At 42.8% G+C, this 16,994-nt stretch overlaps 2 protein-coding genes across 2 annotated transcripts in view; one reads left to right on the top strand and one right to left on the bottom strand.

The window, feature by feature from the left end:
* LOC126563935 (probable phospholipid-transporting ATPase IIA) overlaps positions 1 to 5,342 on the top strand; it is a 415,461-nt gene extending 410,119 nt beyond the window's left edge. The window contains exons 2-7 of the mRNA XM_050220796.1: positions 223 to 388; positions 1,626 to 2,286; positions 2,385 to 4,707; positions 4,778 to 4,907; positions 5,053 to 5,126; positions 5,191 to 5,342. Coding sequence (XP_050076753.1) covers positions 231 to 388; positions 1,626 to 2,286; positions 2,385 to 4,707; positions 4,778 to 4,907; positions 5,053 to 5,126; positions 5,191 to 5,324 — 3,480 coding nt within the window. The 5' untranslated portion in view covers positions 223 to 230 and the 3' untranslated portion in view covers positions 5,325 to 5,342. The remainder of the gene's footprint in view (positions 1 to 222; positions 389 to 1,625; positions 2,287 to 2,384; positions 4,708 to 4,777; positions 4,908 to 5,052; positions 5,127 to 5,190) is intronic.
* Positions 5,343 to 6,368: 1,026 nt separating this feature from the next.
* Positions 6,369 to 13,362, bottom strand: LOC126560356 (proclotting enzyme). The gene is made up of 7 exons (XM_050216318.1): positions 13,290 to 13,362; positions 8,302 to 9,032; positions 7,235 to 7,380; positions 7,018 to 7,153; positions 6,815 to 6,959; positions 6,601 to 6,746; positions 6,369 to 6,527 (listed from the first exon to the last, which is right to left on the bottom strand). The coding sequence occupies exons 1-7, from the start codon at positions 13,360 to 13,362 to the stop codon at positions 6,369 to 6,371; spliced, it is 1,536 nt and encodes a 511-aa protein (XP_050072275.1).
* Positions 13,363 to 16,994: the final 3,632 nt, after the last annotated feature.

Below are 16,994 nucleotides of genomic sequence, written 5' to 3'. Positions count from 1 at the left end.
CTGCTGGCGGAACGGAAGCATTTCAATCGACAGCTGCTAAAGTGACCGGGCGCGTTTGGGTATTCTGTGTGTAATTTTATGCCCCTTTTTGGGGCTTTCTCATTGTGAAGAAATGCCATTAGAGTGCTAGTGTAAGAAAAGGAACAGTGTGATTGCAGTAAAGCACCGAGTGAGGGCAGAAAAGGGCTCGCAAATTGCGCACCGTGTTCATCACCGTCCCACCCCGTAGGATGAATGTTGAACTGCGCGATTTCGAGATTAGTGATTCCGAAACAGAGCTGCTCATTGAACCAGCCGCAACGCGTGCCAATCGACTAAACGGCCGTTCGTTTCGCAATCGTCGCCAAGAATCGTTCAAGCTGGGTTCCTTCCTGAAGAAGCTGTGCTGGTGAGTTAGTGGTTATGATAAGAAGCTGGGTTGAGGGGAAAGTAAGGTCAAGTTGTTGGGAAGTTAAGTTAAGAGTTGGGAAAGTAAGGGAAGTTGTTCAAATTCTTCACCAGATTGTTTTTTTTATTACTTTTTTTGCGTACTTCATTCTTTGCGAAAAAAAAAAACACTACATCAGATGGTGCGTCACGCAAAAGGAAGAAAAAAGAACAAAATCAAAACATTGTTGTAAACAACACCGTTTCTTTCTTAAACTGTCAAAACGGTGCCGCAAGTGTGTGCGTGCCATCTCGGATGCTTCCACCACGAAAAAGCAAAACAGTCAACAAAAAGAGACAGTTGATGGTGCTCTTGAAGGCAGAAGAAACGTCATCCATCAGCACATCGGCAGAGAGGAGGGTTTTCTTTCACTGATTGCGTTTCGCAAAAATTCAACTCACTACAAAACATAAAATACTGTTGCTATACTTGTGCCTCACGTAAACGTAAATGTTTCGTTAGTATTATCGTGCGTGTTTGCCATTCTCCTTACCGTGTGCAAAACAATCGGGTTCTCCGTTGCTGAACCCACTACACAGCCTTACGACACCGACCGTGGGTAATAAGAAACGGCCACCAAAATTCATGAGCTACAGGTAATCCGTGACGCGATGGAGGACGCCCCACCGCACCACCACCACATTCCATCTCCGCCGGTCACGAAGGAAACGATACCACTCATCGAGAAAGCACCGAAAACACGCTGGTTCAGGTAAAATCCTTGTCCCTCGAATAGCGGAACCTCCCCTCACACAGTGGCCCAGTGTCTCGCTTGGAAATGAAAACAATGCTACATTCCCGTGGGTGATTCTTATCAGCGTGAAATTAGCGGAAGAAGAATCCACTCGAGTAGATGTGGGGGAAGCACACGATGAGTCATCGTGTGGTAATGTAATCCGGCGGAAGAGAAGTTGTGTTGTGTGTAGCAAACGAAGTTGCACAATAGGCGGCGCACACAGAAAAAAGAAGGAAGTGAAATCATTTCCACTAACACAAAAACCTTTTTATATAATCTAATTTGGCATTCAAAAGTTAATATTGCTTGCGCTACATGCTCTGCATGCATTTATTGGACAGCAAAGCGCATTATTCAAGGACTATTATGTCTGCCCCGTTTTATATTGTTTATCGATTTTTTACTTCAATTACACACAAACTCCCTTTCTCTCTATCTCTCCCTCGCTCCCTCTCGCCGTAGCTGCTGGTGCTGGGCATGGCGAAAATGGTGCGCTTCGAAGGAACTGAAACCCCGCACGATCTATATCGGGCGGCCACTAACGGAAAAGTTCCCACCGAACGAGATCCGGAACCAGAAGTACAACATCTTCACCTTCCTACCGCTCGTGCTGTTCGAGCAGTTCCGGTTCTTTCTCAACCTGTACTTTCTCATCATGGCGGTCAGTCAGTTCATACCGGAAATTCGTATCGGATACCTGTACACCTACTGGGGCCCACTTGGCTTCGTGCTGGCAGTAACGATCTGTCGCGAAGCGGTTGATGATCTTCGACGGCACAAGCGTGATCGGGAGGTGAACTCACAGAAGTACAAACGGTTCGTGAGTGCGGATAAGCCACCGGAATCCGTTTCCTCATCCAAGCTGAAAGTCGGGGACATTATAATGGTGGAGAAGGATGAGCGTGTACCGGCCGATTTGATACTGTTGCGAACGAGCGATAAAAGTGGAGCCGTTTTTGTGCGTACGGACATGCTGGATGGTGAGACGGATTGGAAGTTGCGGCTTGCGGTTCCGGCAACGCAGAAGCTTGCCTCCCATGGTGATTTACTGACGGTGAATGCCTCGCTTTACGTAGAGAAACCGCAAAGAGATATCCATACGTTTATCGGTACTTACTCGAAGGTTAGCATACACTTCATTTACCACTTTCAGTTGCCGAGATACTGATGGTTATGCGTTATTTTGATTAAAATTAATCCTATTTTTGCCTTATATTTTAGCTCGGTGGTACAGAAGATGAGGGACTAAACGTTGAAAACACTCTCTGGGCAAACACGGTCGTTGCATCCGGCACGGCGGTCGGTATCGTCATCTACACGGGCAGCGAAACACGCAGCGTTATGAACAACTCTCAACCCCGCTCAAAAGTCGGTCTGCTCGATCTGGAAATTAACAATCTCACCAAGGTTCTCTTCTGTGCCGTTATCGGACTATCCTTCGCTATGATGTGCCTGAAAGGCTTTAACGGTCCATGGTATCGGTACATGTTCCGATTTGTGCTGCTGTTTTCCTACATTATTCCGATCAGTCTGCGCGTCAATCTGGACATGGGCAAAGCGTTCTATTCGTGGCAGATTCAAAATGACGATGAAATCAAGGGAACAGTTGTGCGTTCTACTACGATTCCGGAGGAATTGGGACGCATGTCGTACCTGCTGACGGATAAAACTGGAACCCTAACACAGAACGAGATGATATTTAAAAAGATTCACGTCGGAACGGCCGCTTACGGACGGGATACGTTTCCGATGGTGTCGGCCGCTATACAATCCGTGTACGGGACACTTTCCGCACCGGTCGATGCATCACCAGACGATCATGGTTCCGAATATCAACCACGTTTACGAAAACCGGACGGATGGCGTATCTGGGAATCGGTAAAAGCGCTCGCTCTCTGTCACAACGTAACACCGGTTTACGAAAGTAGCAGTGGAAATGGTGCAAGTAGCTCTCTTTCTTCCACTTCCGGTACGGAACGTCGCCAATCACCTTCGCGTTCGATTTCGGTCGAAAGTCAGGCCGGGGAACCTTCCACCGGAAAGCCGGAAACTACAACGGAGAAAACCTACCAAGCATCCAGTCCGGATGAGATTGCGCTGGTAAAGTGGACGGAATCGGTTGGTCTAACGCTTGTGCAGCGTGATCTGAACCACATGACGCTCCAGATTCGTGACGCAACACGGGAAAATGGTCGCGGAACGAGCATGAACGAGAACGCTTCCATCAACACAACCGTGACGAACCTTTCGGTTAACTCGAAAACTGATCTTAACTCACCGTCGAGCGGTGGCAGTGTGACGTCCCTGAACTCAATCATCGCTGCCGGAGCACCGGGGCTGATGAAGTACCAAATATTGCAAACGTTTCCCTTCACGAGCGAAAACAAACGGATGGGAATTATAGTGCGTGAGCTTAATGGAGGCGAAATCACGTTCTATCTGAAGGGAGCCGACGTTGTAATGTCGGGCATTGTACAGTACAACGACTGGCTGGCGGAAGAGAGCGGTAATATGGCACGGGAAGGTCTGCGAACGCTTGTCGTAGCGAAGAAAGTTCTTTCCGAGGAGCATTACAACGATTTCGTGATGCGTTACAATGCCGCTAAAGTAAGCGTTACGGATCGCGTTACGAAAGTGGCGGCCGTTATCGAGAGTCTCGAACGTGAGATGGAGTTGCTGTGTTTGACTGGGGTTGAAGATCGACTGCAGGATCGCGTACGGCCAACGCTTGAGCTGTTGCGGAATGCTGGCATTAAGATTTGGATGCTTACCGGGGATAAGCTCGAAACGGCGACGTGTATTGCGAAGTCTTCGCATCTGGTTGGACGAAACCAGAGCATACACGTGCTGAAGAGTGTGCTAACTCGCACGGACGCGCATCTGGAGCTGAATCAGTTCCGGCGCAAACAGGACTGTGCGTTGGTTGTGTCGGGTGAAAGCCTTGAGGTGTGCCTGCAGTACTATCAACCCGAGTTTATGGAGCTTGCCACGGCCTGTCCGGCGGTCGTTTGCTGTCGTTGCAGTCCAACGCAAAAGGCGCAAGTTGTGTCGCTTATTCAGAAGTATTCGAAAAAGCGAACGTGTGCCGTTGGTGATGGTGGAAATGATGTGAGCATGATACAGCAGGCGGACGCTGGCATTGGGATAGAAGGGCGCGAAGGAAAGCAAGCATCACTGGCGGGAGATTTTAGTATACCACAATTTTCTCACATTGCACGATTGCTGATTGTGCACGGAAGACGGTCGTACAAGCGTTCAGCTGCCCTGTCACAGTTTGTCATCCATCGTGGGCTGATCATATCGACGATGCAAGCAGTATTTTCGGCCGTTTTCTACCTTTCATCGGTGGCACTCTATCAGGGCTTTCTGATGGTTGGGTACGCTACACTTTACACCATGTTTCCGGTGTTTTCGCTTGTGCTGGATCAGGACATTAGTGCGAACATAGCGATAACGTATCCGGAGCTGTATAAGGAGCTGTCGAAAGGTCGCAGTTTGAGCTACAAAACGTTCTTCATGTGGGTGTTGATCAGTATCTATCAAGGTAAGGTGGAATTTTTGTCGTTTTGTTGATGGATTATACTGATTAATAATGATGTTCCCTCTTTTTACAGGCGGTGTGATCATGTACGGTGCGCTGATTCTGTTTGAGGACGAATTTATTCATATCGTAGCGATCAGCTTTTCGGCCCTCATCCTAACGGAGCTGATAATGGTGGCGCTAACCATTCGTACGTGGCACAAGTAAGTATTGCTTATTGCATTTCAGTTTAACTATAGCTGCAGTTTTAAATATTCAAATGTCATTTTACCTCCATTTTGGTTGCTGTGTACAGTGTAAGAAAATTCAGGTTATTATTTAATTACGTTTTATTCTCTCTAATTACAGACTGATGGTTATAGCGGAACTATTCAGTTTAGTGCTTTACATCGTTTCTCTTGCCGTACTGCACGAATACTTTGGTAAGTCTTCTCCTGTTGAACGACTTTTATCAATTATTTCTATAACTTGTGCCTTCACTTTCAGACTGGGAGTTTATCTGGTCGTGGGATTTCCTGTGGAAAGTACTGGTCATCACCCTGGTCTCCTGTCTTCCGCTGTACATTCTAAAATTCCTGCGCAAAAAGTTCTCACCACCATCGTACTCGAAGCTCTCGTAATCAGCTCGGCATACGGTTCGTCAATGTTTAATTATTTATTCCGAGTTTTTGTTTGTCTGTTTATTTGGCGGTTGTCGCGGTCACCGGAGAGGATTAGGCCTGTGAACTAAACATTAATTATTATAGCATTATTTTATGCAACACCTAGAATTATCCGAAGGTTTTCTGCTTCGTCTCAAGGTATTTCAGCTTTGATCGTTTTGGAAACGTTTGATTATTATGTTTGATTTAAACATTCTTCCAATCGTGTGGGTCTCAAATGGACACAACTACACTCACCTTTTGTTTTGTTTACACATGAATGGAAACAACAGTGAGTGAGAAAATTATAGATGAGGAAAACATTTATTTAAACAACGCAGCGAACACAGCGAACAACAGTACACGCAAACTTGAGTACTAATAACTTGTTACAAAAACCTTAAAAAACGGTGTCTAAAACGAATATCAATGCCTTCTTCGGCAGTCGAACGTGTGTGAGAGTCGATGGCACAGTTCCACTCGAAGAACAAATTTTAAATGGTAATTATTCAACATTAAAGCGTTCCTTTTTACTAAAGAAGAAAATGGAACTAAACAAAACACTTTAAACATAAAACTACGAATATACACGCACACATCCAAACACACACACATAGGAAACCAGCAGCATTAAAAACGGGGACGATACAGCAAAGAAAACAGTGAACCAATATTATCCAACCCCAGGAGAGGTCAAACAAGAAAGAATCCAAATAAATGGACTAATTAAACTAATAAATTTAATAACAAACCTGCTTGCTTCTCGGTTGATGTTCTGTACAAGTGTTCCGAAATTTCTTTATAATTTTCTCATATTTTATGTTTAAAAAAGAAAAGTTAATGTCACACACCAAGGTCGTTCGTTCAGTCACTGTTTATTCTGTAAATTAAAGTGCCAGTAGAGCCGGCTTGGGGGAAAACGTTCAGGGAACTGGAGGCACTTCTATGAATGGCAATTATGTTGCGTTTGTGTTTTTTTTTTTTGTATTTCGTTCGGTCTTTTTTGACCTCGCGGCTGCTTTCTCAGGCGTCCATGATGTTTTTCTTTATCCACGGCAGGAAAGCAGTGACGCGCGTGTACACACCCGGATACTGTCCCTTTCCGCAACCGATACCCCAGGAAACGACACCGACCTGCGTCCATCTGCCATCGTTCACCATCAGTGGACCACCCGAATCACCCTGTTGTGAAAGAACCACAATGGATTAAACTCTTGATGAAAATATTTATTTAAAAACTAATCGAAACACTTACACTGCACGAATCCTTGGCTGCCTGGCCGGCGCAAAGCATCGTGTCGATGATGCCGCCGGGTGCGGCAGGACCGTACTTAATACGACACTCGTTGTTCGTCCATATCGGTAAATTCACTTCCTGAAGGATCGCTGGTTGTGGCCCATCTGTTAAATTATAACCAAATTTTGCTACTGTATCTTACAGTTAAGAGGCTATTAACTTCAAAACATACTTTCTCTCAAGCTTCCCCAACCGATAACGGTCGCCGTTTGGCCATTGTAAGCCCTCGTGTTGTCTGCTCCCGGCAGACAGATCGGTCGTACTTGTTTCGTGAACGGCACCGGTTGGTCCATCGTCAGGACGGCTACATCATTGTACTGTAGAGATGAATCGATTCAATGGCAAACTCATCCCAACATTTAGTCGTCTACTTACCAAAGTGCGCGAATCGAATCCGCGATGGCGGACGAGTCGCTTAACGCGTCGTTCCACGTGCTGTACCTCCGTGTTCGATCGGATATTATGATCACCGAGCTTCACAGACAGACGTGCCACGTCGTAGGAGCTCATGCTGTTAGTTCAATCAGGAAATAGACAAAAATCGAAGATTATATTGAAATCCTCACGCCGACATAACTTACACTCTACTTACTGGGCAACGCAATGGGCCGCCGTTAGGATGTGAATGCTATCGATCAGTGATCCGCCACAAAACTGTCGCCCGTTGTTGAAGAGTGCTGCTATCCAGGGCCACTCATTCGGATCAGCATTATGGCCACCAACGATTCGTTCCGTGTCCTAAACGATAATAAGAGAATAAAAGGTATTAAACAATATTTAAAGCAATCATAACAAACGCTTGCATAAATTAAGGATACAATATTCTGTTTGAGAGTTTTTTAGGCATTCATTTAAGATAGTAAATGGTTTTCACTACTCCTTGTATACTTTATTTTTGTTTAGCAAAATGAAGTTAGCTAGATAAATAACCTAATTATTGCTTATTGATTCATTAAGGCTTTTTTTGATTTGGTCTCAAAAAATTTTTGGAGGGCGCTTGCAGAATTATTTTAATTTAGTTAAAGTTATAACAATTTCAGAATGAATTGAAAAATCTACTTCATAATTGATTTTATCCTTGTACTCAAAGAAACGATTGCATACATTTGAGCCGAAATTTGAAATTGTTTTTTTTTTGTATTTAAATTAGCTTTTTTAAAGTGTAATTCAAACAAGTATCGAAATCTTCTTGAAAAATAGTTTGATTATAGATTTGTATGGCATTCTAAAGGATAACAAAGAAAATTAAGCAATAAGAACAACGCAAAACCAGGATGCACTGTGACCGTTTTCCAGAAATAAATTTAATAAATAAATTGAATCAATTTACGAGCAAGATAAACAAAAAAATCTTCTTCAAACATCTATCCTCGGTAGTGCTTTTCTCCAGTCCAGGCAAATATTTTACAAAACAAAATTGCACTCATTCATCATGAGACTGTAAAATCCCCCCCCCCCCCCCCCTCCAATGATGATGCATCGTTGATTTGTTATTCAAAGCCTCCACAAAGCCACAAAGTTATTTGTTGGTGGTAAATAATTTTCCAATCCATTCTCTTAAGCCTCTTCTCGGTTTGCGTCATTCGATGATGGAGCGCGTGTCGAATGACAGTTTTTCGAATGCCGATTATCTACATCATTCCCAATGCCGCTACTTACCGGATTGCCATTTTTCACACCACAACCCACGTTGGACGAATCACCTCCGACGACTCCGGACGATGAGGGTGGTAGGGTGGAGATCTCCAGCGGTGGATGGGTAGGAACGGGTGGTGGCCAAACACCGATCGGTTGTACTGGAGCTGGTGTCGGTTGGTTGGGGGCCTGCGGTGGTCGTGGTCGAGTTGGCCACGTTGTCGTAGGTCGTTGCGTTGGTTCCGACACTGGACCAACGGAGGCCTCTGTCGTCGGTGGCGGTAGTCCACCGAACGAGGGTGGATGAGTGGCGGGTGTATGGTCCGGTGGATGAGTTGGGATTGGTGGTGGCCAACTTGGGTAGTTGTTGTTCTTGTTGGGTGGTTTGTTCGGTTCACTCTGACCAGTGCCAGAGCTTAGCGGGGGCAACATAATACCCGGGACGGCTTCTATCACCGGGTTAGAATCGATCGGGAGCGGTGTGATCGGGTTGGTACAGCAAACACCGAACGCCTGGCGGCCTTGCTCGTTGAAGTAGCTGCAGGTGTCATAGTTACCGAGTACCCATGATTCCCAGACGCTTAGATCGGGCACCTTGAAGTATGGGTAACATTTGCGGAACGAGGTACAGAAGCCCAAGTGTCCTTTGGCGGTAAGACAGGGGCTACCGTCACCGAGCGCTTGCTTCCAGTCGGCATGGGGCACGTGTGCGTTGAGCCATACTTGGCGTGGCTGTCGGGGTGCCACTTGTTCAGCTGTTTTAAGAAAAAATGTTTAAAAGAAAGATTTTAAAGTATGTTTTATAGTAAAAGCTTACTTTTGACGATATTTTCTGGGTTCGAATTCACGAATGTATGTAATATATTTTTGCATAAATAATGCATAAATAATTTCAAGTGCTTTTGGGGCTAGAATCAGGAAAGAAAAGTAAGAAGCATTGACATAATTTCCGAGATTTAATTACCGATTCTTCTGCCTAAAGTTGGAAATTTAAAAACAATTTATTTTGAGCCTTTATTGAACCATTGCGTTAAAATTTTATCATATCGTTTATGTATGAATCAATAGCAAAATTCGAGAAAAAAGGGTTACTAAAAGTTGGAAATTTGTCCAACTGTTTGTTATATGATAAGGAGGGAAGGAACATATATTTTTATTAGCAGAAACAATCGATCGTTTAGTGGATTGAGGTCTATGAACTGAAGGCATTACTATCCTACTGCTAAACGAAGTCTTGGCAAGACTCGCCAATGTCGAGCAAGCTTATTAGTTGAGATTTTCTTCGAGTTCAACCAATGGAAGCTTTCCTCGAAAAAGCTCCCCGAATTGTCAGTATTTTTTCTTCTTTTTGGCTTAACGACCTCTTAGGTCACGCCGGCTTACTGACTTGCCGATACCACGTAGTTCAATAGTCAGTCAAACTTTGCCTTTAGAGTCATTTTACTGCAACTGATTTAAAAAAAAGTAATCGGTACAAAAAGTTCCGACATTTTTGTCAAAAACCATGGCGCATGCTTGTCTCGTTTCGCTCAGTTTAGTCAAAAACTTTACTTAAAAAGAAATTGCATACTTTCAGGCGTTTCGATCTATTTTATTAACGTATTTACATAAATTTGCGTTACTTCAACTATTTTATAGGATAAGATGGAGCACATTCTCGTTAAGGAATCTCACTGTCAAGCACCATAAATCACTGTCAAGTGGTATCGATTTATTCCGCATCAGTCTCGCCATTGAATCGATTCAATCACACCCCAAAAAATCGTAATGGGTCCGAGTGCACCGAAAACGAAACAAACAAACAAACAAAAAAACTGCAACAACCGATTACAAAAGAACATTAACGTAATATACATACAAAAACAAATCCGAAAGCAAAATAAAGTATACAGAAAACAGTCAGATAAATATTTGTTTTACAGCCGTTGTGTGTGTGTGTGTGTGTGTGTGTGTGTGTGTGTGTGTGTGTGTGTGTGTGTGTGTGTGTGTGTGTGTGTGTGTGTGTGTGTGTGTGTGTGTGTGTGTGTGTGTGTGTGTGTGTGTGTGTGTGTGTGTGTGTGTGTGTGTGTGTGTGTGTGTGTGTGTGTGTGTGTGTGTGTGTGTGTGTGTGTGTGTGTGTGTGTGTGTGTGTGTGTGTGTGTGTGTGTGTGTGTGTGTGTGTGTGTGTGTGTGTGTGTGTGTGTGTGTGTGTGTGTGTGTGTGTGTGTGTGTGTGTGTGTGTGTGTGTGTGTGTGTGTGTGTGTGTGTGTGTGCACTGGTCGATCGGTGGCGTTCACTTGCTCATTTTGATTGATACTTTTTGTGTTTTCTTGTTTTCCTGAAAGTTCGTTCACACCTTCGACAATGTGGGACGGGCGAGCGAGGGGAATATTTGAATAAATTTACATACCATAACTGGCCGACCGCAAACGAACGAACCAGAACGCTTCGCCACCAGATCAACCTGATCGGGAGGGTTTGGGATTAAAGCTTCCAACAAAAGGTAAAAAGAAAAGATCGGAAGAAATGATGATCGATCTGAGTTCGGGCAGGTTGATCGTGGTTGATCGGCCCCAAAATATCAATCATACACATCGGGGACGACCAAATAGTTGCCCTCAACTACCCTGGAGTAGCCGGAGCTTTTGAATCGGGAATTTGCTAGCAAGCCTGTGTTCGGGTGTGTGGTGAGAAGGTGGTTTTGCCCAGACAGCACACATGATTCACCTTGTCCCAGCGAGGCCCAACAGAAGATAGGGTGAAGAGGGAAAATAAAAACAAGAACTGATATGTGGTACGTTGGTAATATGAGCAAACCCCCGGCACATGACCTTAGCAATGTTTCCGAGTTGCAGCTAAAAATACAAGCCTCGGTAGGTCAATAACCTCAGTTACAAATGGTCCTCTATAGAGGCGAATGGAGGAGAATTATGCATAAAAGTATTTAGGTTTTTTTTAAACCTAAAATTAATAAAATTTTGTTTGAAATAATTCCTTCCTAAGCTAGTACAAGTGGTTTAGTATTCATTGCAAAAACGCTCCTTGAAGTGTTAATTAATGCTAGTTTTGTTTACTTTAAGCCTCGCTTTCTTCCTTCACATGCTCATAAATCCATTATTTGCTGTGCTAATGATCCCGCAGGAGGAACAGAATAATAAAACAACCATTGTACTGTTGAGGATCGTAAAAAAAGAAAACAGCACGATCGTAAAGGAAGGCGCTAAAAGCATCCGCTAAACATAGCAAACCCTAACAGTACTTTCCCATTTTCCTGGTGCGAACAAGAAACAAAGCTCCTCTGCAAAATAATTTCTATTGAAAACATCCTGTGTATGTGCCCACACACGTGGTTGATGATGGTGGTTGAGTTGGTTGGAAACTCTGGCACATAAATCAGGGTGCGTTTAGTTTGCTGAGGCTCACTAGAATATCAAATGCACTTCTGTTGCAGTCCTCGCGATCGGCACGTTGAAAATGCCCAACCCCGCGAAAGAATTCCCTTCCCGCTTCATGCCTCATTTCTCCTACGATCGTAAAAAAAGGAAAATCAATCCATTCCCGATTGTGTGCTTGTCTGTGGAGCTTAATCAACTTTACTACACGCCCTGTGTGTATGTGCTGGAGGAACCCTGCTCTTAATGGGATAGCCGCTTCCCTAGCTAACAAGTTTAATGTTTAATTAAAGCCTTACGTTCCTGGCAGCGACTTGGCCATAAGCCAACCTGTAATTAGTTGTTTCGCCAACGTTTTTATCAAACCAACACATTCGTTAATGGACACAGATGCGAACGGTTGAACGGTGTTGATCGATAAAAATTAAATTAATTCTTGGAAACGTGGTATGTGTGAGGATACTTAGTGGACAAAATGAGGTTATTGCATACACTTCATAAACATCCAATAGCGTCAAACGCAGAATAAATAGATTATTGTAAGCTTTAATTTTTAAACAATTTATCATTACATCTAACACACATCGTATTTCATACATTTAGGCAGTGATTGATTTTTCAAAGAAGCTGCATTTTTCGATAGTAATGCTATGAAGGTTTATGTATTTTTTATTATGATGAAGGATGTAAAAAATAATTGAATTATCGTTTTTTTTTTTTGGTGATATGTTGATATTGCTGAAGTATCAAATTAAATAAATATTTGTTAGTGTATGATCGTACGAACGGAACAGTAAAAATGAAAGTGATGCTAAGAAGCATGGTACTTAAAATTATGAAAAAGGCCCATGGAAACAAATCAAATTAAGAACATTAATTTTATTTAGAATCTCAACAAAATAAATTTCAAGTAAAACAATAAAATCAACCGAGTATGTCCGGCATAAGACAATGAATAAGGAAGAAATGGCTTATCATAACTGATCCTTAGTAAGTCATTACAAGCGGTTTTGCTGGAGAGCTGGTGTGTTAAAAAATAACCAGTATAAGTTTCTCTTACAGTAAATACTGTAAACAATATTAGTTTGCATTTGTGTTACTCGAAAATTTCGATACCAAATCTGCGTTATTTAAAGAAGATTCGGCGATAAAAAATAGTTGATTCCGTACAATTTTAGGCATGAGTAAATACAAAAGTTTAAAAAAAAAGTAATGTCAGAACGTTTACTTCAAGGGAAAAAGCATGAACTTCAAGCATAAAATTACATCAATAATGATTGTTTCCATGCTTTTTATTTGATCGATATTTAAACACAAGATTGCATACATCTAGGCGCAGTTAACTTATGTCTTAAGTACAATCTGGAAGCAAAAGCATGCGGAAGCATTTTTCAATACATTTTTGCTCCGCAATCAATGGAATCTTTATTTTGACGCTTCTCGCATCGATCCCTGTACCATAGTGGCCTACACTCCCTGGTGTGACTACTACCCGCCGACCGTTGAGCCAAACTTTTTACGCCGGTTGCGTACCTGATCGGAATCGTCTATGAATCGCATGGAAAGTAATAAACACCCGACATCTTCTCACCGCTTCTCCCTCCTTTCCTCCTTCATTTCATTCTATGCTACCGGACGTACATTTACGCACCCAAGTAGTCGTATGGTTACTACTATTTACCGCCTTCGCCCGGATGGCACGCGGCTGACACATTTCGCAAGGTGCCGCAATGGCAAAGGTGGGATTTTCCCGTTTACTTGCGATGCGGTGATCCTTTTCACTTGCCCCATTTCTCGGTTAACCGATCACGCATTAATGGGTGGTTGTTTTGTTTGTTTTGTGGCTGAGGTTTGGCAGCGGAAATTGTTTCACGGTGACGTGTTACACTGAAGCCAATTTGTCCGAAAAAAAAAATACTGAACTCATGTAAGAAGGATTACTGCTTCGTTACGCCATCCTTACCTAGAGCGATCGTTTGGATCTAGAGTGTGTCGTGTTCTTAGATCATGCCTTCCCGAAACCGGTACCTACCGGTTTGCAGTTTTGCAATTGTTCTTACCATCCCTGTCCTCGACCTTCGAAGAGTACAGGGTGTTGGTGTTGTGAACCAGTTCTTGGGAGGGCGGCTTGGGAACCGCTCCTGACTCGCCCGCCTGCAAGTGGGCAAACTGAGCAAAATGTCAAACCTAAATGGCACCCGATCCTGCGATTTCTTTGTTGAGACGGCACTTTTCAACGCCTTTGTCACGTCTGCCGTCCGGTGATCGTGATTAGCAAGAGGTAGCCGAACGTCTTGCCGATCACTGCTGGATAAAAGCGGGTGTTGGGTGTGTGCTGTTTGGGCATGGGTTGCAATGGTTCAATGATCCGGTGTAAATGGCAAAGCAGAGCGTATGTGTGTGCAAAGTGTTGGCATGAGCAAACTACGCAGTTTGCTTTCGGGCCGTTCTGGACCTGGACAGCAGGAATACAAGCGAAATGAGTGCACTACTTTGAAGCGAAAAAAAAAAAAAAACAACCAAGACGATCGGATAAGGATCTTTCAAGAAAGATCGTTACATTTTTTGCGCACCTAAGTAACCATGATTTGATGCAAATAATTCACATTAACTGTCTTATCTAGCACGCACTGAGCACATTCCCTAGGTAGTCCCCACGCGTTGAAGTCTTTTGATATCTCATACAAACGAAGCAAGCGACGAACCCTCTTATATTTTAAATTATTATTTTTTAATACTTTTTGTACACATTTTTACACATTACCTTCGATCACTTCTGTATCATCGTTAAAATTGGACTCATTTTCATCAACTTTTGCCACCGCTAACGTCACAAATAGAGCTACTAAGAGTACACTGATTGACCGCATTGTGACACTTTGTCACTTTAATGCTCACTTTCACCTTTTAACTTCGTTTTTCACGTAACCACTGATTCACTTAATCATTTAAGTAATACCAAATTTTCGTTAAAAATCACCCCGAAAAAAAAATTACACTTGTATCACTGCTTCCACCGAAAAACTAAATCGAACGAATGTCGCGATTGCCCGTTGAAAATGTGTCGCACCGTGGACGTGCCCGCCGCCCGTGACATTGACTCGAAAGCGCGTTTAAAATTGAACTGTAATGCGGCCAGCTTATTGATGACCGTTTTATATAGACACCGGGCTCCCGGCGCACGCATACACACGGCATCGCGTCCACGTTATCCCGCGTCCTCTTCCTTGGCTGTTGCACTTCCTGGCATTCCACCCCTTCGGTCGCCTGTGTGTGTTGTGTGTCTCTTGTTTCTCTCTCTGCTTCCACTGCCACCTTCTACCCTCGCCGAGGAAAAGATCCACCCGGTTTGGGAATGTGTGTTGTGTGTTCCCGATGTTCCCGTCTCGCCAATTCCCGGTGATCGGCCAGTGGCAGAATCGATTGCAGACAACTACTACGCGCGTGGTTGGGAGGTGCGTGTATTGGGGCAGCAGTCCGTTGGATCGCCGTTCGGATCGGAACGTGTCGCGCGCGTGTGTGGTCACGCAAGATTCAAACTACGAGCGTCTTAGCGTAGTAGAAGTTTTATGCGGATAAGCCCATCTAGTTTAGCGCATGGGGAAGACCATGTTGCTACAGTGATGGGGAAAAGTGTGATATGATAATGATTTTTAAGGCAATTTTAAGAAAGATAAAAAGGTAAGCTTAAATATTTAAACCACAAAATATTAATATTAAAATCATTAATCATTAAAATCAATCAAAATTAATCATTAAAAAATTAATATAATAATCACAAAAATGGTTTCAAAATAAGAAAGAAGTAAAAATTAACATTCATCACAAAAACAAAACCAAACACAAAAAAATAATTTGAAAATTCTACAATGAGAGAAAAACATCTTGAAATATAAAAGAAAAATCAATCAATGAGTTAAATTACAATCAAAATAAAAGAGAAAAATTATAACAAAAACTTTACAAAGAGGGTAAAATTTCTATAAGAAAAAATTATAAATGAGTGAAAAAGTATAATAAATACGAAAGTTTTAACTGCAATTAAAATAAGCGATAAATGTAAAAGAGTGAGACCCAATAATTGAATAAATGAAACCCAAGTAAATCCTCAAAGTGTCTTAGTCACACTTCCATCCCTGTGCTGCGTGTTCGCTGTAAGACAAAACACGAAACAACAGACGAGCCCAGAGTGTTTCACTTGTTTTAACCTACCGGGACACTAACCTTCCCCAGTCTGTTCGTTCCTCCCTTTTCTAAGCTCTTATGCGTTTAAGCCACCCCGAAAGCTCAACACGCGCACCATTCCTCGATTGCTGACCGATGGACAACTCTGTCATTGTACCCATTTCTGCCTGGAACACCTCTGCCATTTCTGCCTTTCAGCGGCAGAACGAGGCAGTAGCTGTGGTTCGTTCTTCGTTCGCGTGTTCAATCACAAGAATAAATAGTTACTAGCGGCGTTACCACGCACCATATATGTGATTCAAGCCCAGCCCAGTTCAACCTTCCCCATTAGCCAGTTCCTGGGGTCTGGCTTGATCGCGCAAGATGATGATTACGATCAGGTCAGAATGAAAGTGTTCGGTGGGATTGATGGAAGAAGAGCTCAAAGGAAAAGAAGGCCTGACCGTAATTAGATGTGTTGGTCTAGTTCTTAAAAGAATTTAGGAAAAAAATGTTGCATAAATTGTTCTTTAAAAATGTAAGTGTAAGAACTTTTCTATCCACCTAAAAAGTCATTACACAACATTGAATTTATTCGCTTCAATAGAGATTCCCTTTTTTGGTACAAGAAGTAATGTTGCGGATAAAGCTATGAATCTTCCTAGTCCTTCTTTACACCGTTTCGCAAGCAATCACTGGTAAACAATGGCAACAAACCCAAAGAAGGACAGTAGCGTAAACATTACTTTCATTAAAATCAAGCATTGTTTTCCCTTTTGCCAGCCCGCCCGGATGAAACTTCATTACATTAATTGATGCAAAACAAAAAAAAAGCTCATCGTAGTATGCCGTAGTAACATCGAAGCATATCTCTATGGCAACGAACTTTCTATCCAGGTTTCTATTGTGTAGAACAAATTAGCATGAACAAGCATTTAATCACGTCCGCTCTTTGATAAGAATTTTTCTGTTAAGTGTATTTATTGTTTAACAAATTATTAAACACATCTTCTCATTATGAGTTAGATAAGCAAGCGATCGAAAGACGGCATGCTTTTGCTATGACGCAAATTCTCTTTTTATTCGAAAGGTTACGGGTCTTTCCCGATTCGAGGTGATCGTGAGATGCGGATTAAGTCAAACTTTTGTGTTATAGAATCAAATTTGGTATTTTTGTTGCTG

The sequence above is a fragment of the Anopheles maculipalpis genome, chromosome 3RL (assembly GCF_943734695.1).
Source record: "Anopheles maculipalpis chromosome 3RL, idAnoMacuDA_375_x, whole genome shotgun sequence".
Lineage (NCBI taxonomy): Eukaryota > Metazoa > Arthropoda > Insecta > Diptera > Culicidae > Anopheles > Anopheles maculipalpis.
Note: the sequence above shows the minus strand (reverse complement) of the source record. Positions and strands in the feature narration are given on the sequence as shown.

Bases quoted from the DNA above. Each gene is read 5' to 3' on its own strand.
- LOC126560356 (XM_050216318.1), bottom strand. From the start codon at position 13,362: ATGTGTCAGCCGCGTGCCATCCGGGCGAAGGCGGTAAATAGTAGTAAC. The intron at 9,033-13,289 runs GTACGTCCGGTA...TTCTTAAAACAG, and splicing joins GACTACTTGGGTGCGTAAAT to CTGAACAAGTGGCACCCCGA. The intron at 7,154-7,234 runs GTAAGTAGAGTG...TTGAACTAACAG, and splicing joins GCGGCCCATTGCGTTGCCCA to CATGAGCTCCTACGACGTGG.